Source organism: Barbatula barbatula, assembly GCF_947034865.1.
Source record: "Barbatula barbatula genome assembly, chromosome: 23".
NCBI classification, from domain to species: domain Eukaryota; kingdom Metazoa; phylum Chordata; class Actinopteri; order Cypriniformes; family Nemacheilidae; genus Barbatula; species Barbatula barbatula.
In genome coordinates, this window is record NC_136786.1 from 16135559 (window position 1) to 16159564 (window position 24006).

The window sequence follows — 24006 nt, forward strand, 5'->3', positions numbered from 1 at the left end:
GCCGATGTTCCCGCCATCGGGCCCGGAGGATGGCGCGAGCAGTTATTGAAGGGGCCCCCAGAGAACCGAAATGAGGGCTAGGGCCGAACCTCTCATTTCGTTAATGGTAAACAACAAACCATTAAAAGCTCTGGTGGACACCGGAGCCACCTATTCGACTGTCACAGGCGGCATAAAACAATCTGATCTGAGTGACAAAATTGTGACAGTCACCGGGTTCTCTGGGGGAAGTGAAAGCTTAAAAATGACACAACCATTTAAAGTAGAAGTGGCAAATCAATGCTTATCACACTCGTTCCTTTTCTCCAGCAATGCTCCCATTCCTCTGTTGGGTAGAGACTTATTAATAAAATTAGGGGCTAGCATTCTGTGCTCAGCAGAAGGGGTAATAGTTACATTTCCAGATGGTACAACCATTAACTGTTCCCTATCAGGTAATACAACAGACAGCCAGTGGATGCTGACCTCGTGTGGTGAGGAGGAGGCAGCTGATCTTTACTGGGTAAAATTAGATGATGACACACAGTGGGGCACAGCAATGGAACTGTATAATAAATACCGTTCATGGATTTCAAATTTAGATATCTATTTACCCCCCATAGACCCATTGCATTGTACATTGTTTTATGACAGAAATGACATAACCATTTATGAAGACATGTTTCAGGAAGTGGAGGGAGACAGATGGGTGTTGGAGGGAGCTGGAATTTTTGTGAGTAAAGAAGGAGTGATGGCTCCAGTGAAGCTGACAGAAGAGCAGTTGAAGTGGTATGAGATGGCAGACACAGCAGCACCTCACATATCGTTAGCCTTACACCCAAGCCATGAAGCCAGGGAGCTAGGTAAGATTACAAAAACACTGTTGGCCACCCAGGATTGGGAGCCCACGGAAAAATCAGATGTTAAATATTCACCTAAACACAAAGCCTATTGGATAGAAGGTGCCACACGAGACACTGGAGCTCTAGAGCATGTGCAGGTTTCTAGATTCCATGGCAGGGAGCTGTCAGATAGTGTGGGAGCACCAGACATCATAAAAAATTTACCTGAGGATCTTTGGTCTCAGGGCCCAACAGATGTAGGTTTTTGTAACATGTCTCCAGTTTACTTTCAGTTAAGCACACCTGACCCAATCTGGATTCCACAATACCGCAACAAACCTGAGGCGGACGAGGGTGTGGCCGCAACAGTAAAAGGTCTCCTAGAGAGGGGTGTTATTACACCATACAAATCTAGGTGGAACACACCTATTTTTCCGGTGCCAAAACCAGGCACGAATAAGTACAGGTTGGTACATGATTTGAGAGCAATCAATGCTGTTGTGGCTACACCATCGTTAACAGTGCCTAATCCGTATACTGCACTCTCTGTGATAACACCTGAGCACAATTGGTTTACATGTATTGATCTGGCTAACGCATTTTTCTGTATCCCTTTAGCAGAGGAATGCAAGGCGTGTGTGGCTTTTACATACAAAGGTTGTCAATATTCTTACAACAGATTACCCCAGGGGTTTGTTTTATCACCAGGAATTTTTAACCATGCATTAAAACAACAATTACAGGACTGTAGTTTGCCTGGAGACTGTGTGTTGATCATGTATGTTGATGACCTCCTTTTGGCAGCCAAAACAGAGCAAGGATGCCTGGAGGGGAGCGAAGCTGTGTTAAGACAATTACACAAAAGTGGCTTCAAGGTAAGCAAGGAAAAGCTGCAATTTTGCAGACCTTGTGTTACATTTCTAGGTCGCATGATCACCCCAGAGGGCTCCACGCTAACTGTAGCCCATAGACGAGGAATTTTGAGTCATCCAAAACCAACCACGGTTAAAGAGATGTTGTCATTTCTAGGCCTAACAGGGTATAGTAGACACTATATTCCAATGTATGTTTCATTAACAGCCCCTTTGAGAGATCTTGTAAAACAACAGGGTATGAAGAATTTGAGAGCAGACATTGAGTGGACACAGGAAGCTGAACGGACGTTCATTAACCTGAAACAACAGATGGCACATGCAGCTAATCTCAGTAGTGCCGATTACAGATCACCATTTCACTTAGACGTCTCTGAGACAGGGTCAAGTGCACATGGGGTACTTTATCAAAAAGACCAGGGGGGCAGAAAAGTGTTGATGTATGTTAGCATGTTGTTGGACAGTGTAGAACAAAGACAGCCACCATGCAGCAGGTTTGTCGCAGGCCTGGCAAAGATAGTGAAGAAAACGTCTCACATTGTTATGGGCCACCACCTAATTGTTTTAACCACGCATTCAATCGCATCTTTTGTTAATTCTGAATCATTCACATTTTCCCCTTTACGACAGCGACGCATTGCAGCAATTTTGCTCGCCGACCATATCATATACACGCATGAGGGCATTAACATGGCAGATTTGGTGGAGGAGGGAGAACCACACGACTGTGCACCGATCACAGAGAGGGCATCAGTGGTCAGACCAGGTTTGTTTGCAAAACCATTGACTGGCCCTGAGCCAGTCATGATTTTGTTCACTGACGGGTGCTGTTTCAGGGCGGAGGACGGAAGTTTGAAAGCGGCTTATGCAGTGGTAGAGCAGGTAGGACATGAGATGATTACGAGGGATGCAGCAAGGTTAGAGGGGAAGCAGTCAGCACAGAGGGCAGAAATGATAGCAGTGATCAAAGCCTTGCGACATACTGGTGGACACCGTGTAAACATATATACTGACTCTGCTTATGTTGTTACAGCTGTACACGTAGAAATGCCGTTGTGGAAACGTTGTGGCTTTATCACTTCGTCAGGTCGACCAATAACACATGCATGTGAAGCCAGAGACCTTTTAGAGGCTCTGATGATCCCCTCAGAGGTGGCAGTGATTAAATGCGCTGGTCACTCTAAGGTGGATAGCTCTTTGAGCAGAGGCAATGACGCAGCAGACTTGGCGGCAAAAGCTGCTGCTGGTTATGTGTCCTCGCAGATGATGTGCACATCAGAAAGAACATCTAACGATTTATTGCCGAGATTCACAAGGGAATACCTTTGTAAAGAGCATCAGCGCTGTACCCCTGAAGAAGTCTCTGTGTGGGCACAACATGGAGCTGTTCGTGCCTCTGACGGACTGTGGCAAGCTCCGGATGGACGTCCGGCGCTCCCAGCGAGTCTGTGTCATTCCATCATGGTAGAGGTTCATGGAGTGAGCCATGTCGGGGACAAACAGATGATGAGAGCGCTTGAATATTGGTGGCATCCTTTTTTAAAAGCTATGGTCTCAGCACATGTGAGCACGTGTGAAGTTTGTCAGGGATATAACGTTAAACCCACGATTAAACCAACAAGGGGTTCGTTTCCTTTGACCGGTGGTCCGGGGGACGAAATCGTGATTGATTTCACAGATATGATCACGAGGATACAGGGTAAGCGTTATCTTCTGGTAATTGTAGACTATTTCACTGGATGGCCTGAAGCTTATCCTGTAGGCAGAGAAGACAGTACGGCGGTGATAAAATGTTTAATTAACCATTATATTCCGCGCTATGGTTTCGCCCGGCGTTTACGATCAGATAATGGCAGTCATTTCAAGAATGAACATTTGCGAGTCGTTGAAAAGGCCCTAGGCCTCAAACATGCATTTGGTGCAGTCTGGCATCCTGCCAGCCAAGGTAAGGTTGAACGAATGAATCTCACCCTAAAACTCAAATTGGCTAAAATCTGTGCACAGACAAAACTAAATTGGTTGTCAGCTTTGCCATTGGCCTTAATGTCAGTAAGATCATCTGTTAACCGAATCACAGGATTCACCCCTTTTGAATTGTTTACAGGTCGGCAGTTTCCAGGGCCACGGAATGCACTGTCGGATGCCATTGTGACACCATTATCTCACGCTGTCTATTTTGATAAACTGACTGCTCTCATTAAGACTTTTTCATGCCAGGTCAATCCATCTCCAGCAGCAGACCCCCCTCCAACGACGGTACAGTGGGTGAGGCTGAGGACGTTCAGGAGAAAGTGGAATGAGCCGAGGTGGTCGAAACCCTATAGGGTGACAGCGAGGACATCACATTGTGTTCGATTGCAGGGCAAGGGTGACACTTGGTTTCATTTAACCTCATGTGTAGCTTGTGACCCCCCCTCAAGGGATCTTGCAGAGACACGGGTGGACCTGCGTAGACAGGTCCAAGAGAGGGAAGGAGAACCAGAGGCTGAAGAAGCCACAGGTGAAATCACAACACCACCAGTACAATAACAATTGCAAATCGTTCACAAGACAGGTGTCCCGGGTGAATGAGCTGCGACCAAAGAGAAGGACAGTAGAATCATTTTCCAGTGCAATAAATTTTGAGTGAATACTCAAGGGGAAATACGTATTACCATATATTCTTTATAACCATATTATATATTGTTCTTATTGTGATTTTCATATTTATTATTTTCATACCTATTGTTTTCCATATTTTTTAATATTTACTATTTTTTATACCTTTATATTACTATTGTGATTTTTATATTGTCATTCCTTACCATTTTATTTTGTGTGATTTTAACCATATATATTTTTCCTTAATTGCATATTCCCATTAAGTATATTGTGTGTTTAACCATTTTAATTTCCAAGAGTGTGTTTATTATTCCTTTAAAGTCCAAGAGAGGGCAACAAGATGAAGCTGTGGGAAAACTGTAAGCTGTCGGGGATCCTATTAATAATTTCAGGAGTTATAGTAGGAATAATTTTTAGCCTAACTAAGGGTCAGGAAAGCAACAACACCATATCAAAATCGAGACACAAAAAAGCCATAGCCGATACGAGGTTACCGTGTGAACAACTCGTAATTAATTATGTTTGGGGTAAGACTACATCATTTACTTTCGACCTATGCGCTGTCATAAATTGTGGGGGAAAAAATAGCTCATGGAGGGGGTACAATATATATATATGTATGGATGGGAATATGGATAGTGTTTGTAAGGTGTCCCAGTCTAGGCAAACCTATAGGGGTGAATGGTGTCCATCATGGAATAAGGTAATCGCATATACAGGTGCTTGGACTCCGGAACAACCTAGCCTTTGGACCCGTACCTCGGCAAAATTTGATTTAAAAATGCAGAGAGATTACAGTGCAAGTCAAAATCCACTCACCCTTTCAATATCCACCAGAACGGGATCAGCCAATTATACAGGGGAGTTTTTCCTTATAATGGGGGTGCACAGCCCAGGAACAGATAAAAAAGCAGTAATAAAATTTGTTATAGACAGTTCACCTGAGGAGGAAAGAAATGAGACAATAGCTGAGCCATTATCGGTAGGACAAAAGAATGTAGTGGTGGAAATAGATTACACCATGTTAAAACCAGAAGATATGATAGAGAGAGCTACAGGATATGGGGAAAATAATTTGTGGCTGGAATGGATAATTACCACAGCCAGAGAACAGAGGTTAGATGATTGTGTTGGATGTGCTAATGCAAGACCTCATTTATACATTGAACCAGCCCCGTTGTACCAAAATGATACGTGGGGCTATGAGTGTATGCTGGCATTGACACGGATGGCCAGTCCAAAAAATTGTACCACATTGGCAGCAATATTCCCACCAATAACTAACCTTTCACGGGCAGGTCCATTTACACCAAAGAAAGCAAATTATACCTGTTTTGATATTAAACGTCTATCACCAACCAGCAACCTGGGGGAGATAAATAAGGAGTGGTGTGATCACATCATAGTGGATAATGGGACTGAAATAGGTACGTGGGCTAGAGCAGGTTTATATTATTATTGTGGAGATCGAAGATTGTTTACTAGGATACCTGAGAAGGCAAAGGGAGTGTGTGCTTTGGTAAGACTGGGAGCCCCAATAACTCTGATAGGTGACAGAGCAGTCAGAACGGAAACTATAAATTCAGCAACATTGACAAGAAAACGTAGGAGACACATCATAAAACGGAGAGCAATAGGTTCAAGTGTAGATTTATCATTAAATAGCCCGACATACATTGATGCGATAGGCATTCCACGAGGTGTGCCGGATGAGTATAAACTAGCAAACCAAGTGGCAGCAGGTTTTGAGAATATACCCATAATAGCTGCCCTTTTTCCAGTCACCCCAAACAAGAATGTAGATAGGATTAATTATGTGCATTATAATGTGATGAGGTTAGCGAATATGACAAGGGATGCCGTAGATGGTTTAGCGGAGCAGCTAGCACCAACTTCACTGATGGCTATACAGAACCGTATGGCTCTGGACATGCTGTTGGCAGAGAAGGGAGGAGTATGTGTAATGTTTGGTGATCTTTGTTGTACGTACATTCCCAATAATACTGCCCCAGATGGATCAGTGACGAGGGCATTGGAAGGTTTGAAAACTTTGTCTATAGAGATGAAGGAACATTCAGGAGTAAATAATCCTATTGGAGATTGGCTAGACAAAACATTGGGAAGATGGCAAGCAATAGTAATGTCTGTTGTGATGTCCATAGGGGTATTCATAGCAATTTTGATTACGTGTGGTTGTTGTTGCATTCCTTGCCTTAGATCACTGTGTAATCGTTTAATAGTTTCAGCTATTGAGAGACCGGAAAGCCCAAAACCATTTAATATGCCGTTGTTATCCAGCTATACTGACGACCCAGAGGACCAAGAATTTTGACCTCTGTCGAGGTCAAGAGAGGGATTATTGGGATTATGATGTTTTATGTATTATAAATTCATGTTTACTGTTGTTTTACTGTTAAATATAATGAGATGAGTATGTCCATGCTGTGCTGGGTTCTTTGTCTTGAAAACTATTTGGCAGAAGTGTGTAACATGAGCTCTGAGGAATGCAGAAGCAGGGTCTCAGATAACAAGTGTGTGAGTGTATGTGTGTGTGCGTCAATCGCATCTCTCGGCAGGACCGGCTATTTTCAAAATGTTTTGCAGGAGCCAATGGTTGGGGGAGAATGGAGTCAGATTTACATGTCCCGAGGTGATTGGTTCCGGAGGATTCAACGCCCGCCCGATGAAGGGGAGGAGCCCGAAGATAGAATCGACGTCACATACTTTATAAATACTTGTAACCCAGAAGTGTGGGGGCTGTTGGTTTTGTCTCATATGTATGTTGAGAGAACAGCCCCAGCTGGAAGAAGCTTTTACATCTGATAATAAATTATACTTAAACTTATTGGGAAAACGATCTCTTTGACTTTTCTTCAAATTTTGAACACGCAGGACTCGAGTTTCAAAAGTCCGATAATAACCATGTCCCCTCAAAAATTAAATTTACATCCTCAAAACCCATGCACCTCAAGACTCTAAGACCTCAAGTCCCTTACATAATGTTATTATTTATATGTTTAATATAACCTGTTAATGATTTGTATTAGTATAATATTAAAGCCATGAACACCAGCTTAATAAAATGATTATTAAATATACACAGACAAAGTCTTTATAAGACACATGTTTTTATTGATTTTGCATAAAACATTTAAATGATGTTTATTATATCATATATTCTGGGTTAGATACATTGATGTGGCATTAAGTTGCATATAACAACAGTTTCAGCTCATAAATGTGCTCCAGAAATTATATGTTATTCAGTCTTCGTTGTTCAAACAGGAACATCACACCCTTGCTGATCTGTAGGAAACATTTTGCTCACATCAATGTTTGCCTGTGAGAAAATCTCTTTGGCCTGTGAGAGTGTTTTTGCAGGCAGAGTGCGTGTGCGTGAGAGAATCCAGGCAAAGTCGACGTGAAACAGCCTGAGAACATCAGTGCAAGAATACACAAGAGCCACACTGTTGTAGTCGGTGGATAGGACCCAGTATGGGGCGTAGGGTGTGACTGCATCACAAACAGACACAAAAGAAAGTCATAATATATGTTAGAGATTTTTAAATGATCAAGTGCATGAAATATTGACGACAAATACTGTCCAAGTAACTTTTGAATGTCATTAATAGACTCACAGTAGGAAAACCTGACTCCAAGTTTTGCCGGTTCCCTTATGTCCTTGACAACTGCTGTACCTTCTGCAGTCCCAACTTTACCTTCACTGTGAGATGAAAAATGAACACTGTGGTTACTATAACACATTTGTGAATTTATTACTTTTGTATGCGTGGTAGGTTTAATTTGACAGTGAATTATAAATACTCACTATGTCTGAACATTGAGAACTTGGATGGTTTTGTCAGGTTTGATCTTGTAGTTTGCCTCAATACACTTGCCTTTCTCAAAGGATGCTGGGAGTTTTTCGATCTCATACCACTTTCCAAGGTACTGAAGGTGGAAAAGGTTTTTGTTTAGAGTTTTAAAGCTTGCAGTGTGTTAAACAGTGTACAGTATTAGGGCTTTAAGTACACAATGAAAATATAAACATTATTTCTACCTGATTTAAATCAAAATTGGGTTGGACCATTGGTGTTGGGCAGGGTCCCCAGCGAAACGTCTGAGCGGAGACAAAGGGAACCAGTAGCGGTACAAGTAATACAATCATGACCTTCATCTTCCCAGGAGCTGCTGTCTCTGTGCAGGGAGGAGAAAATCATCATTCATTAGTCATGAGCATTATTTTGTTTTAATTCCCTTAATTGTCATGGTTTTTCAATTTATATAACACACAGTCATGTCACAAAGTATTCAATGCTGTGGGACTAAAACTGTTTTTGTTAACGCAGTCTTTTGTTTTGTATGGCATGTTTTTCTCCTCAGTAAGTAGTCAGACCTGTTGGTTAAGTTCTTAACAGGAGAAATCTGCAGTGTAAACGTGCAGCATGTTATGACACAGTGTTACGAAATTTAGCTGGTTATGAAAGTTGTGTACCTGCGTGTTTATTAAATAATATACTTTGTACGACAATAAAAGCGTGATCAATACTAGTGGTGTCAGGAATTTATAGTAAATATACAGTAAAATATAGATATAACAATGACTACTTTTAACTAACATACAACTCGACGGTCTGTTAAGTAGTACACTGTATAATGCAATAGTTACAATTAATGTTCCTAATGAAAGTTATTATGAGGAGACTAAGTAAAAATACAATTTCGGAGGGACACGATCGAAACAATAAGAAATATGGGATATTATGTTATTTTTTATATAGTTTACAATGAATTAGGGTGATACATTTTATATCAAGTTGCATTAGACTAAACCCTTGTTATGTACTTTACAGTAGGCAACAGATCATACAGTAATATACATAATTTGTACACATAAATGAAATCATAAAACAAAATTTCACCTAACAGTAACAAAACCACAGACATATCTCATTATTTATAAAAAAACGTAAGGTGAGCTCCTACCTGTCCTTCAACCTGTTCGTAGAGTTGAAAGTGTTAAGGGTGCCGTGCATTGATTCTACAACTGTGTGTTTTTAAAGGGAGGAGTCTTACAAAACAGACTGAGATTGCATTGTCATTGTGGTTTTGTCTAGCAAGAAGCAGCTGATTTTATAATGTCATGGGACCAGTACTGACAGACACAGGGTGAGGTGCATTGTGTCCTTTGTCATTATTCTGGTTCGGCTTCTGTTTCGGAAATGCTCTGGGCTGTTTAAAAAGTATAAAAACACAGATTTAACATTAAGGCAACAGGTGGATGAACAACAAATGTAATTCCCTTTTTTATTTGAGGTCTAATTGTATTACAATTGTAATAAATAGAATAAATTAGTTAGATATATTTTAATGCCATTATTTTACCTTCTCTGTGTAGTACACAGTGTTGCAGTAAACTCTGGCCGATTTTATAGTATTATGTTTATGTCTGAAACTCAACATCAATCTCATTGTATGTACAGTATGTAATACAGTCATATGATTTTATTCTGTAGATTCCCCGTCTCTTTTCCTTGGTCATTCTTTAAACTGGCTAACAGACTCCGCTGATTATCAAGAACATATGACAGTGACACAGATTGTCAAAAAGATTATTGGTTTTTTAAAGTGACCATTTATCACTAAACAAATTTATTCTGAGCCGTTTTGGTAAGTTACCCTGTTCTTGGTGATGTCAAATGTATGAACACCTGAATTCCAAAAATTATAATAAAATATAAATTAGGTTTATTAAGTAATATTTTATTTATTAAAAAAATAAAAATTGTAATTCAATATTTTGAGTTGTAAAACTATGTCTGGTGTTTCTCTCTGGCTCCACCTAATGGATTCAATTAGAATGTGTCGGTTTGGATGAGCCACCGGAAAGAATTCAAACCGGATATTACGTCATCCCCCGAGTCCCCTTCAAGACCACGAAAATGGACGTCAAAGCAAAGAGATTTTAATCTACTGTCGAATAAACGTGAGACCTGAATTTTTATTAAAAATCAAATGCATCTTTATAACCATTTGGAATTCAATTGAAGTAATTATGGCACCGTTCATTTTACTGTATCGGTAATTTATAAACCTAACCTTTGAATTGCAGTTCGCGCTGTACCGGATCGAGCATTTTCGAAATAAGAGCCCTTTGTTTTGCATGTCAAAATTACAAACATTAGTTCTGTGCGTCCACCCGAAACTCGTGAATTGTGTTATTTTAGTTGCATATTTACAAATGAAAATAGTTAATGCGTTATATTATTTTCAATAGTGTTTTAACTGCGTTTTTAGGCCGGCAAGCTCGTTATTGCTACTAACTTTTGAGCAATGGGCGGGAACTTTTATTTTTCATACTTGCTGCAATCAATTCTAAACTCTAGCTAATTTTACATAGATATGTGAGCTGTGGTGTATATACATGCTTATTTTTTACATTTTAAGTGCATGTCTTTTTCTACTTAAACAGGTTTTGGTGTGTGGTATATAAACCAATCTAAATTTAAGGGGTACGTTATTTTTCATATTTATTTCTGTCAAAACGATGTCATTTCAATATTAACCTTGGCTTTATTATAGTAAAACTGTAGTACATGTGGTTTTCATTACTAAAGTGTTACCACAAATATTTTTAATCTTATTATAATCTTATAATTAGATTTCAAATATAATAGTTAATCTGTGGTTACTGTTGTAAAATAATGCTTAATTTCAATAATGGATTGCCAAATCGATCATATAATTGTTACGCTGTTGCAAATATTGTAATATGTTCTCGACATTACAGGTTGCTCATACATCATGCCACATATCACACATAGTGAGTTCCTTCTGGAGCAGCTGAAAAGGCAGCGAGAGAGAAGCTTTCTGTGTGACTGCACAATAGTAATAGGACAATCTCAATACCAGGCACATCATAATGTCCTGGCGGCCTTCAGCGAGTATTTCTCAACCCAGTGCATCGACAGAGAAGATCCCACCATAACTCTGGACCCAGACTTGGTGAACGTTACAGTGTTTGAAAAACTGTTGACTTACATATACACAGGGGACTTGAATATGGACAGGTGAGTTCATTGTCCTCTTACTTGAAAAACCACGAAGACCTGTTAAAAATGTAAAAAGACACAGTATAGTGATACATCTAGATCATATTTCTGATGCAAGTCACTCCAACAACATTTTCTGACTCTTTCTAATGCTTGTTTCTCTCTAGAGAGGAAATTGAGAGTGTTCAAAAAGCTGCTACCTACCTTGGAATGCCTGAGGTTGTGGCTCGCTGTTCTCTAACCCCAGATGAGTTGAAAAGTGGTGGATCACCCATAAGGCAAACCGAGTATATAGATCCACGTTCACCTCTGAGCCCAGATGATTATGAACCTCTAGAGCCGATCTCAGAAGTGGAGGAGCGGGAGAAGGAGTGGTTAAAGAAAGGGATGTCAAATGAAGATGACTCCGCCTCTTCCGATGAAGCCCAGTCTTCTAGTGAACAGACCCCCCAGCGGGTTGGCTATAGAGATAGAAAACCCAAAACCAGGCTTTATGAGGATGATGTTGGAAAGGACAGTATCAGTGCTCAGAGGGGCAGAGGAAGAGGAAGGGGTAGACCAAGAGGTCGACCAAGAGTAAGGCCCTTAACTTCGGATTCACTTGACCATTCATCAGCACAGCAAACCACTAGTCCAGTGGGGGGAGGGATAGAGAGAGGAACTGGAAGACCGAGAGGTCGCCCGCGGATAAGGCCATTGCCCGTTGACAGAGCTGATTCTCCAAATGCTGAAGATGGTTCTGCAGATACACAAGATGTGGAGGGGGAGAGCCCTGTCCGCAAAAGAGGTCGTCCACGAATCAAGCCCCTGCCTGATTCTGAAATGCCCGAGACCACCGCTGACGCAGAGGGAGGCCGAGATGAAGAATATCGAGACAATCAAGAAACTGAAGCTCTCGAAGAAGATGAAAGTAAAGCTGGTGATGAAGACGGCAGTAAGGCTGACGCAAAAGAGAATGCAGAGGAAGTTGTGGTAATCAAAAGAGGGAGGGGTAGACCACGGACTAAGCCGCTACCCACAGAGTACCAAACAGCCAATGAAGAGTCAGAAACTATCAATTTTGAAGAAGGTTCAGAAGCCTCACAAACGAAGGAAAAGGAAGGTACCGGGCGGAAAAGAGGAAGACCTCGGTCCAAGCCCCCAACAGATGCAGAGGAAGGTGGAGAAGAAGCAGATGAAGGTTCTGATAAACTTGCTGATACCGAGGAAGGTTCTTCTCAAGCTACAGAAGATTCTGCAGAGTCGAGTCCTTCCAAGAAGGTTCGCAGCAGCACGAGGAAGAGAAGCTTGAGCCAAAAGCTTAAGGAAAGCCAAGCCAGTAATGAGGAGGAGGAGGAGGAGGAGGAGGACGAGGAGGGAGACGATGACGACATTGCCAATGACAATGAAGACTGGGCAGGAGAAGAGGAAGTGAAGCCCTCGCAGGATAAACTCAAACCCATTTGTAACGTCTGTGGAAACTTATTTTCAGAAATGAGCAGCCTGCGCAGACACATGCGTATACACAAGGGCCTCAAACCATACCAGTGCCAGCTCTGCACCCGCTCCTTTAGACAGGGCAACCAACTGAAGACCCATATGCGCATACACACAGGTGTGACAGTAAATATGTTAACTTTGTGGCAGTTTGTTTGTTTTGAGATTTTGTAAAATGATTGAGGTTCTTTACTGCTTTCAGGTGAGAAGCCCTTCGCCTGCACGTCCTGTGACTCGCGTTTTGCGCAGAAGTGTCAGCTGGTCTATCACTGCCGCATGCATCACGGAGAAGAGAAGCCGCACAAATGTGATTTCTGCGGTGCAGCTTTTGCCACATCTAGCAATCTGAAAATACACATAAGGTGCGTATTTGTACATTTTATTAGCATAATTAATACTTGTACTAATAGTTTACTTTGTGTGTATGTTAACGTTAAATAAAATTAAATATGAAGTCAAATGAATATAATGCATTAAGATTCTGTATATCTCCTCTGCTCTCAGGAAGCACAGCGGTGAGAAGCCTTACGAATGTGCAGAATGTGGAAAGCGCTTTACACAAGCCAGCACTTTGATGTACCACAAGCGACGCCACACGGGCGAGAAACCGTACATCTGTGACACCTGCGGGATGTCCTTTGCTGTATCCAGCTCGCTCATCGCTCACACCAGGAAACACACCGGTGGGTCTGATGGGGCTTCTTTTGCTTACTTTCATCTTGCCTAAAACAATTGTCCATACATGAATATAAGAGAGTGGGAGATTAATGTAGATTTGTGTTCTTTAGTAATATTAGATTATGTAAAGGACGAATAGAATGTTACCAGATAAAATGGACATTACAGTTTAATGCAGGAGGTTAATGGACTATGTATTGTTGTTTCCTTTTATCGGTAGGTGTGACTCCTTATATCTGCTTGGATTGTGGAAAACCTTGCATCACATCTGCTGAACTTAGAAAGCATATGGACATCCACAATGGTGATTTAAAACAAAGTATATATTTTGAAATGGAAACCTTGCAAGAACATCGCAAAACTGTATAATTGTTTGTTCTTTTTATGTATAGGTTCTCGAAGAGTAAATTGTAACCTGTGTGGAAACGTGTTTTCAGATGTTTATAGCTTGAAGAAACACAGTGTTTTAAAACACAATGGTATGTTATTGTAATGGGTTTATACATTTTCTATTTAAAAAATAGCACTAAATTTCATTAAAATTATTTATCAAAATCTATCTTAAACCTTTACAGTTCTTCCTGACCAAGAGCAAACTACAAAAATCGAGCCGTGTGCTCTCAACATCCCCATCGACCACCAAGGCCTGATTGCACGGGTGCGCTCCGCCCTCATCGATTCGCAAGATCATGAAATCCAGATGGAAACACCATTGCCCCTTTTGCCCCAGGAAGCTTCACTCATCATCCAGCAGTCTGCAGAGCCTCAGATGATCATACAGCACGCAGACGGATCAGAACCCTCCATGATCTTCCAGCACAGCGAATCAGGGGAAGCACCAGTCCTCATCCAGCACGGAGAATCGGGCGAGCAAGTGAGCTATGTCGTGGAACAGTATGAAATCCCTGCCTCTGCAGAGATGGAACACACACAAATCGTCATCGTTCAGACCATTGACTAAAGTTCCAGATTTGTCCTCCCTTTTAAATGCGATCTCCATATAGTGAAGACTCAAATGGGTATCTGGGGAATGCAGGAAAGCAACATCTTATTGTCAAAAACGTCCCATTAGACAACTTTTTTGTAAGCATTTGAATGATAGAAAAATCGAAGCAGGTATCAGCTGTTGTAACAACTCCCCATTTCTTTCAAAGGAGAATCCGTATCATCAATGGCGTCAAGTATTTTTTGAAATGAAGGGAAGGCCACACTTAGCTGTGAAATTGAAGTGCTTAGAATATTGTTCAACTTTTGTTCAGTTGTTTAAAAATACTTTTATATTTAACGGAGAGAACATTACTATACTGTACATTATCATTGATTTGGTTATTCTTATATGTTGATGCATTTGTCTTTTAGAATCTGTAAATATCTAAAATGTTATATGACCTAGTGTCAAATATTTCAAATGCATTGTGAAAGAATTAGGATCATCTAACTGGGTAACTTTTATAATAAATCATCTCTCATCTGGATCTTGGTTGTTGTCGTATTTATGATACTTCCAAATACAAAAAACTGTGGCAGGAGCATACTTCAATATATAATCTATGTTAGGGTTGAAGTTGATATAAGGAGAGAATTGCAACTCATTTGTCTTGTAAATCTTTGTACTTGTTGTGGGTTGATGGCAAGATTACAGTAGAAACATATGTTAATTTAAAGATTTATCAACAATAAGAGTACAGTTACCAACACACTGAATCATTTTGAAAGCAAAAATATTATTACACATACACATTGAAGAAAATAGACTGCTTTTATTTAACGCAATGTTTTATTAGTCAGTTTCATCAACCACTGAAATGCCTGCATTTAAAAAAATATTTCATGAAACATTTACAAGTTGAGTGGTATAACAGGCCAGTACTTGGGCTGCTTCCTGTCACAATTGCGGTCAAAGGTGAGCCGCATAGCGGTCTCCATCCCTTGAATCTTTGCTGTATCTTTGCCATAAAGTTTCTTCATTTCCACAGCCCTTGACTCTCCTGGACGTTCAGATGGGGGCAGTACGCTTTTCCAGGAAACCCGGTGTAAGTCTTCGTCTGCCAGTACATAAGATTCATGCTTCTCTGCGTCTATCTCCTGTTGAATCTTGAGCTTTTGCCTGTGCTGCTCAGTTTGGGCGAAGTATTGCCGCAGTTCTTCCGAGATGTCCACATTGCTGACGTTACACTCAATCAGACCCTCATCCGAACTCTCATCTTTCTCGTCGGTCTCACTTTCATCTTCTGTGGCTTCGTCTCTCTCCAACCTAACCCTAACCTCAGCTGCATGCCAATCTGAGTATCGTTGCACGCCAGAGGAGTACACGGGAAACAGCGAAGGGATGTAGCAAGCCTCCATTGCTTTTATGTATGTCCGCTTGTGCCTTTTATGCCAGTTCATGGCCTGCTTGTAATGCTGCCAGTAGCGAGCATAAACTGGATTGGCATACCACGCATCCATATCACCCTGACTGGCCATTGCGATAGATGTTACAACGTTTGTCGAATTTACCGCAGTTATTTTTGTTCTTTTAAAGGCGGCTGGAGTAAAACTTAATAGGCGCGTTACCGCCCCCTTCTGCTCCGGAGTGTGGAGTTTAAATTATATCCATCACCCTTGATAATTAGCATAAATTAAGATGAAAAATAAAGGGACATTATCTAAAGATAAAAAGTGGGGCTCATATATTCAATTATAAATGTATAAAAAAATACCATAGCTTTATTAATAAATGCATGGGCGCAAAACAAAGAAAACGTTTCTTCATCTGTATCTCAAAAACAGCTCAAGTTGCATCATTTTCAAATTTAACAAAGAGTTATTTACTGTATAGTTAAAGTTTGAAGGTAATTTCCTTTATTAAAAAATAATATTTTAACGTGACGGGCGTTTAAACCAAAGCGGCGGTGCGTCACGCGCGTCAGATTTAACAAGCTGGTGCTGGCATAGTAACAGCAAACGTAGTTCCTGTTGCCATAGAAACTCAAAGCGTAAAACATGGAGGACTTAAAAAGTAGATATTTGTCCGTTTGTGCAGAAGTTCAGCGAGCCCCCAAAGCTTGTGTTTTGAAAGTACTGGCAGATAGCACGAACAGGTTGGTTAACATACAAGTACAATAACCAATTGCCTCGCTTTTATGTCAATATATTTTTGCTTTATTTTGTTCAGCGATGTTGTTACGTTCGTATTAACATTAGCGGGAAACGATCGCCATGGAGAAAGACTGGCAGATGACGATGTGTTTGTCTTGTCACAAACGCTGGCTGGAAATTCGGCAATAAAGGGTAAATATTAACTCGCGTTTAAAATACATTTTATTCTTTGGGTTGTAACTTTCCCCCAAAAAAACTGCCCTTGAAAACAAACAATAATTGCAGGTTTGGACCTTAGATACAATTGCATTACAGATAAAGGAGCTGTTTATCTGGCAGACCTAATTCAGGTAGGCCTACTTCAAGTCAGTATACTTTACTATAAATATCAACATGCGTGCTTATTTATAAGAGTGTATGTGCACGTACCATCCTGGCATACAAGCAATAAAGCAATATGACCATTTTACAGCAGAGCGAGTCCCTTCAGTTTCTTGATCTTATGTGCAATAACATTGAAGCAGAGGGTGCAGGAATGCTAGCAAAAAGTCTCCATGTAGGTCTGCTTATAATCTATATTTTATCAAAGTGCATTATAATACACATCACAATGAATGCTCCAACAAACCACTCAAGTCCAGTGTGTTAATTTTACAGAAAAATAAAAGCTTGCGGAAGCTTAGAATGACTGGAAATAAGATCGGAAACAAAGGCGCCATGCAACTGGCTGCCATGTTGCAGATCAATGCTACTCTAGAGGAAGTGGATGTGTCAGATTGTGACCTGGTACACAAATAAAATGATATACATCGATGTATATTTAAATACACGTTTAAACTTGAATTAATCAAATGATTATGTTATGATTATTTAACAGACGACACAAAGTGTAATAGCATTTGCCATCGTCTTGAACAACAACCGAAGAATTTGTGCGATTAATGTTAGCCGACCTCTTCTTTTCAGTCTTCAGGTATACTGAAATGGTGTTTTTTTGTACCTGCTTTATGATTACTGTATTTATTTCAAATTCACATAAAATGTTGACTACTGTATTTGGGTAAATTGGTTAAAAACAATCTTGCACTAAACAACAGGAGGAAACAACGGTACATATGGCACATATGCTGGTGGTCAACAAAACATTAAGGGAGCTGCACATGGGAAAACATGGCATGACTGATACTGGTGTGGAAAGACTGTGTGAAGCATTGAAGATGAACTCTTCTCTACGCTACTTGGATCTTCGTTGGTATTCATACACACATACACACAAATATTTTGTCGCTGTGTTTTTTACCTTTAAAGGTCCAGTGTATGAAATTTAGCAGCATCTAGCATCTGTCATTTACTTACCTTACCTTTTTTTACAGTAACCGAATTACACGAGATGGCGCCAGATGCCTATCAGAGGTTTTACAACAAAATAGCAATTTGGAGATTCTAGATCTCTCCTTCAATTGCATTGAGGATGATGGTGCTGTGTATCTAAGTGAAGCTATCAAGATTCCACACAGCAAACTCAGAGCGTTAGTGACCTATTTTAATACTCCTTATTTCTCAATTTTTTTTTAAAACCATTCCACACCATAACCATCTCCATCATTCTAGTCATCCAACAGATTTCTTCTTTTTTTCCCTTCTAGATTGTCCATTACCGGTAATAACGCTGGAACTGCAGGTCTTATGTCCCTCTACAAGGCCATCAGAGTCAATTCCAGTCTCACAAATGTTTACATTTGGGGGAACAAACTTGAGGAGCCAGTCTGTGTGGTGAGACTCCATGTCTGATGTTATCAAATAGTGTTTCCAAACAGCTGCAAAAAGTTCTTGTTGTTCACAGGCTTTCTCCCAGCTGATGAGCAGCGGGCGACTGTTGGAAGGGCACACAGATGTTTCCCCCTTTGAGGTTGACGGTCATGTTTGCTTGGCAGAAGCATCTCATGGTTTGCGGAGACATTACTATTGGACATCCCCATATGGGGAGAATTATTTCAGTAATGCTGCACTGGCACTGATTTCGTAACATTCGTTGGTATCTTAGATCCAGCCAGACTTGCAACTGTGATGTATTTTCAATAATACTTTTTTAGGATTTAGGACTTTTTTAGGAGGCAAAATGCAGTACTCTTGGTTACATTTTGTTTTATTATTTCAGTTCTTAATTACAGCTTACATCTTTGTGTCTAGTATTTGGAAATGTCACAGACGGCCATGATGAATTGTGAATAACACATCAGTTATGTAAATGGTTTGCTCTGACACTTAGTCTTTGTTACGTTCGGTGTCACATGCTAATTTTCCCACAGTTTTGTCATGACAATAAAGTAATAAACATTTTGTTGACTTCAGTCTAACCAAATCTTTTGGCAGTTTTCCTTTTTGTGTAACATTTTCTTAACTCTGTGTTACTGGGTTGGACTTAAACATATAAATACTTTAAATAAACGATAAAACTATTTTATATATTACTGATTTGTGCAATAATTTTCCTTTTCAAACACATAGCATAATATATGAAAATCATATTAATGAAAATGTAACGCTTAAAAAAAAGTTAAAACCAAATCTGGTTCTGACTGTCACCCGTCAATCAACGATTCATTCAGAAACATCCTGATTCGCAACTTCAGTAATAGAAAAGACATGAACTTCAAAGCGGCCTCAACGCCTCTTTTTAACCTGCTGCCTTCTGTGTGGGCATGGCCAGACTGTCACATTCCAGAATGACGCTCTTCTTGCTAAGATTTTTTTCCAGCTTTTCTCTTTCAGCTGAATTTACAGCCCAGTGCTGCAGAGACAGACGGGTGAGGCAGGGCCATTGTGAAAGGGCCTCCAGCAGTGAGGGTAGCCAGGGGGACACAGAAAGAGATGCGATGGGACGAAGGCTGACATCTAGTTCCTCCAGACCCTTCAGACCACTTGCCTTTCCAAACAACGATGTCCAACCTCCATCTCCAACGCTGCCATTATAGGACAGATCCAAGAGCTTCAGCTGGGACAGAACACCACGTTGGCAGGCAGATTCTAGGGGATTACAAGACATTGATAGACAGATCTAAAATAATGAATTGAGGAGACGACTTTGATTAATTTACATTTACGCATTTGCCAGACCAAAGCAACTTACAAGTAATACCTTATCAACTACAATCTCACAGTTATTCAACAATGATCTCACTGTTATTGAGACTACACCCAACTAAAACTCACCTATGTGTAACACATCCTCTGTGGTTAAATTACAGCTACTCAGTCTGAGTTCTTGTAGTTTGCACTCAGACTCCTGCAACGGCTCCAAAAATTCCCTCAGGTTTTCCCCCACAATCTTGTTCCAAGATAAATTCAGACTTTCAAGCTGTTTTAGCGTCACCATTGCAGCAGCTACGAAAAACACCAACAAGTTCTTGAGAATCCTTTCATTTTGTTACATTTTTCAATTCAATGTTTTCTGAATTTGTTCTGGTTTCATACCGAGAGCGTGGCACGCTGATGTGCTCAAAGCACAGTTATTCAGCGGGAGTTTGGATATTTGATGGAGAGGGAGGGCATGAATGAGATCTTGCAGAGTACCTCCAACACTTTTATTGGAGGAGATATCCAGCTCTCTGAGCTCTTGTAGAGATGGAGCTACCTGGACTGAAGGAAAGAATTGAAATAATGCAAACAACTTTTATATTCACATTTCAAACAACACTAACCGTTTTTCTTACCTAAAGCCAACAGATCTTCCTTTGTTAAGCAGCACAAATGCAAGTCCAGACTTCTTAGTTTCTTGAGAAATGTAAGATTAGTGGCCAGTGAGGTGAGACCTCCACTCGCTTCCTTGTTGCAGGACAGGTCTAAGTGCTCCAGCTCACTGATGAATCTGAGAGCTTGACCTTTTAACATTGAACACAAAAAAACTACATTTATTATGAATTTTATCCTGTACACCAAATCATTAAAAACAACAACCCTTAAAGGTTTAAGCAATTAAAAGATAATTATAATGTTTATTTGTGCTGCTAATAGTTAATTTGCCGGTTAAGTCTATCTATACTCTCTTATTAAATATCTCTCATACCCAGAATACTAAAGCTTTCTTTATTTAGTCCACACATGCTCAGTTTCAGTGTCTTCAGCCGTGGAATAGAGCTCAGAGAAGAGGTAAAGATCTCCATTCCCTTGACCAAGAGCTTATTATTGGACAGATCTAAGTCCTTCAAACTGGACAACATGGGAAGAGCCGTACCTGGAGAAAAATATAAATATATCAATGCTTCCAATTGACAAAATGCTGTTTAATGAAGCAATTCTAGCTTATAGAATTCATTATAGGTATTTCTGTATGATATACTCTTGAAATGTGTTATACGAATCTTTAATAAAACGTATTTAAGTCACCAAGAATCATAGCATGCAGAACTCGAAGGTTCCACACTGATTCCATCACTGCTATGAGACATTGCTTCTTACTTAGAGCTGTAATGTCTGACTCTGTGAGTTGACAGTCCACCAGCCGGAGTTCTTTCAGTGTGTTGTCAGAACGGAGGTGCTCTGCGAAGTCCCTGAAATTTCCTGCGCCTACGCCAACATTCCAGGACAAATCGAGCACCTCTACTAGAGGAATGCAGTCAAAAGACTCACCTGCAACATCAGACACAATCGGTTTTACTATGAATATTTACATGAATGTGATGAATTTACTAATTATTAATGAAGTAATATATTTCAAAATGCCATTTTCATTGCACATTTTCCCTAAGGATACATTTTTATATTGAAAAGCAGGAGATACGTGAAGATTAAATATATTAATCTGGCCATGATTTGATATCCATGGTACACTGACATAGTACTGAAGGATTTTGTGTTAGGGGCGCTGCTACAGTAGTTCATAAGTTTAATTTAATGCATTTTTTACCAAGAGCAGCGAGGTCTTGCGCTGTCAACCTGCAGCTACACAACTTTAGTACCACCAGATTCTCCACATGCTGCAGATGGGTCGTAAGTGCCTTCAAGGAGCCTCCTACCAGATCATTCCATGAGAGATCCATCACCTCCAGCTGAGGCAGGAATGGAAGTAAGGAGGCTGAGGTACCATCAAAACAATAATTAAATATCCAGAACCATTTACAGTCTCACATAGACATTTCAGTACTGTGAAAAAGAAATACGTCACACCCACCCAGTTCGACCATATCTGTGGCTGTCAGATCACAGTGGCTCAGGTTAAGATTTTGACTGTGTGGGGTTTTCCCCAACTTCTGAACAAACTGCTTCACCCGACCCCATCCCACAACAGAACTGGTCTCGCAATCAACATTGTTGATGTCTAAAGGGAAAAAAAGCGCCTGTCAACCTACAGTATATTTGTGTTACGCTGCACCTTGTAAATGTGCGTTTGACCTGATTCCCACCTTTCTTAGGTTCAGTGTTCTCTTTTCCTTCACTGGCCTCTGATTCTTTTAATTCAGGTATCCCTCCGTCTCTCTTTTCGCTGCTCTCGGATGGGCGAAAGAGGCGGCCCACGGATGGTTTCTTTCTCTCCGTGAATGAAGTTTTTCTTCTGAGCTGGTTCATAATCAGATCCAGAGGAGATCTTTTCGAACCGCCTTTAGCAGACTCTGCATTAAAAAGTAATATGACTACAAATGAAACACCATAAGAATTTTTTACATTTAACTTATAATGAGGCTTTGATTTTGCAATTCTCATTATTCTCAATGATTCCTTTATTTTAACTATTGTTTATTTGCAAGTCGGATACATTCAGAACACCCATGGGAAAATAACCCACCATTTTATTATATTAGAAGTGTAATTTTGGGTGGATTTACCACAGTTTTACTACAAATAGCATGTTTAAACAAACTTTGGTCATTTAATGAGACCATAGCAAATGTGTAGTTGGTTTTGCCACAAATACCATATTTATACGATGGTTACTGATTCACATTAATTCACAAAGTATTGTATAATGATTTTCCATAAGAGAATTGGTTGGGAAATATTATTAACTGACATAAAACTAAGTTGACAATGCAAAACAAACTGTATTTATAAAAAATATTTTATCTTAGCGGTTTTCTTTTAAATTGGGCTGAAATGTGACCCGGAAATATTCCTGACACACACTTTCTCTCTAGACAACATACCTGTTGAATCCATTGCGACTTGATTTCGGTGGTCTCGTGGTGACCTGAAGGTAAATAAGTACATTATACATGGGAAGAGAAATGCGTGTGCTGTTGTGTTTGCACTAGAGAATCTGTCCTTTATTTCATTTTTTTTACAATCGAGTAATGTTATTTCATACTCTTCGCTTGAACAGGATCTATTTAAAAATCACCAGTTTTTATATTATTTGTTTGACTATTGTCGTTCCTACCTTAATGTGTTTCTTGCAACATTAAAGTCTACACATGCCCGATGATTTCTAGTAGATGCAGTCTCCCATATGAGCTGTTATTGATCTCATCCCGGATCCCGGAAGTGTAGGCGGGTTGAACTTTGGCAAACATGCGTTTACATAAACAATGTTAACTGTTAGCTGTCACATGAGTCCAGAAACATGCCTCGATTATGAAACAATCTCAGTTATTCATTAAAAACGTATGAAGTTTTCTATAACAATCCTTTGAGTGGACTTTGGCCGAGATGGTTAACACGTCCTTTACTTCACGTGAATTGAACATTGTAGCCATGGAAACCGCGAGTTGCCACCAAAACGCCTTAGGTTAGTTGCTGCTAAACTTTGCTAACCACCGTACAAAGGTTTATGGTCACTTTTTCAATCTTTATTTATATTTATTATCATATTACTGTAAACATTTCAAAACAAAATGTAACTGGGGAAATCGTGTTTTAAATAAAAACGTATTAAACGAAAACTAGATTTGAGCACATTTATTGTAATCCCCTTTTGCCTAGAATTTATAAAACACCCGAAGCTCGATTTCATTTGTTCCTTTTTCTTCATTTGGTCAAATCATCTTTATTGTTATCTTATCAAATAAAACAATATACTGGTATGGTTAAATTTTATGTGATGTCATATGATATTTTAGTGGAAACTAAATCCTATTAATAGAAACTAGTACGCATAGTACAATACAAGCAAATTGAATCAAACCAACATATATCATAATTTTTTATTATTTTCTCCAATAATAAATAAGTATTTGATTTCCCATAAGCTAATGTAACAAAAAACGACATACAAAACATAGTGGGTGATACAAAGGGTCTTGATCATGAGTAGGAAGGACAAAAGTAATACAAAACACACAAAGAATGGCACTGGCAAATATAATCATTTTGTTTGTGTCTGTGATAACATGTGAAACTTGTTTGGCTTAAAGATTAGGGAATAATACTCAGAATATTTGTATTTAATATATTATATGTATATATATTTGTATGAATATTTCTGCAATCTCA

At 39.8% G+C, this 24006-nt stretch overlaps 5 protein-coding genes across 8 annotated transcripts; 2 read left to right on the plus strand and 3 right to left on the minus strand.

The window, feature by feature from the left end:
• Window positions 1-7408: 7408 nt before the first annotated feature.
• Window positions 7409-9364, minus strand: LOC306911966 (apolipoprotein D-like). Its single transcript, XM_079487700.1, has 5 exons — window positions 9281-9364; window positions 8355-8491; window positions 8124-8245; window positions 7933-8018; window positions 7409-7807 (listed from the first exon to the last, which is right to left on the minus strand). Exons 2-5 carry the CDS (start codon window positions 8469-8471, stop codon window positions 7572-7574), a joined length of 561 nt encoding a protein of 186 aa, XP_079343826.1. The 5' UTR covers window positions 8472-8491; window positions 9281-9364; the 3' UTR covers window positions 7409-7571.
• An 803-nt stretch (window positions 9365-10167) lies between these two features.
• On the plus strand, window positions 10168-14975 carry mynn (myoneurin). Of its 3 annotated transcripts, none has more exons than XM_079447321.1 (9): window positions 10168-10280; window positions 10767-10806; window positions 11085-11364; window positions 11514-12940; window positions 13025-13184; window positions 13327-13505; window positions 13721-13804; window positions 13893-13979; window positions 14076-14975. In XM_079447321.1, exons 3-9 carry the CDS (start codon window positions 11099-11101, stop codon window positions 14459-14461), a joined length of 2589 nt encoding a protein of 862 aa, XP_079303447.1. In that variant the 5' UTR covers window positions 10168-10280; window positions 10767-10806; window positions 11085-11098; the 3' UTR covers window positions 14462-14975. The 3 variants fall into 3 exon arrangements, with proteins under 3 accessions (XP_079303447.1, XP_079303449.1, XP_079303448.1); XM_079447322.1 differs by having other exon boundaries at window positions 10262-10343; XM_079447323.1 differs by lacking the exon at window positions 10767-10806 and having other exon boundaries at window positions 10220-10280.
• A 297-nt stretch (window positions 14976-15272) lies between these two features.
• On the minus strand, window positions 15273-16015 carry gemin8 (gem (nuclear organelle) associated protein 8). The gene has a single exon (XM_079488179.1). The coding sequence runs from the start codon at window positions 15964-15966 to the stop codon at window positions 15340-15342; it is 627 nt and encodes a 208-aa protein (XP_079344305.1). The 5' UTR covers window positions 15967-16015; the 3' UTR covers window positions 15273-15339.
• A 390-nt stretch (window positions 16016-16405) lies between these two features.
• lrrc34 (leucine rich repeat containing 34) lies at window positions 16406-18940 on the plus strand. 2 transcript variants are annotated; one of them, XM_079488177.1, is made up of 10 exons: window positions 16406-16583; window positions 16658-16773; window positions 16867-16931; window positions 17054-17137; window positions 17239-17367; window positions 17459-17554; window positions 17679-17833; window positions 17955-18110; window positions 18228-18354; window positions 18425-18940. In XM_079488177.1, exons 1-10 carry the CDS (start codon window positions 16486-16488, stop codon window positions 18605-18607), a joined length of 1209 nt encoding a protein of 402 aa, XP_079344303.1. In that variant the 5' UTR covers window positions 16406-16485; the 3' UTR covers window positions 18608-18940. The 2 variants fall into 2 exon arrangements, with proteins under 2 accessions (XP_079344303.1, XP_079344304.1); XM_079488178.1 differs by lacking the exons at window positions 17054-17137; window positions 17239-17367 and having other exon boundaries at window positions 16442-16583.
• Window positions 18105-23294, minus strand: lrrc31 (leucine rich repeat containing 31). The gene is made up of 11 exons (XM_079488176.1): window positions 22955-23294; window positions 22722-22765; window positions 21984-22190; window positions 21752-21898; window positions 21488-21655; window positions 21040-21210; window positions 20648-20815; window positions 20295-20462; window positions 20056-20220; window positions 19795-19965; window positions 18105-19608 (listed from the first exon to the last, which is right to left on the minus strand). Exons 2-11 carry the CDS (start codon window positions 22732-22734, stop codon window positions 19259-19261), a joined length of 1728 nt encoding a protein of 575 aa, XP_079344302.1. The 5' UTR covers window positions 22735-22765; window positions 22955-23294; the 3' UTR covers window positions 18105-19258.
• Window positions 23295-24006: the final 712 nt, after the last annotated feature.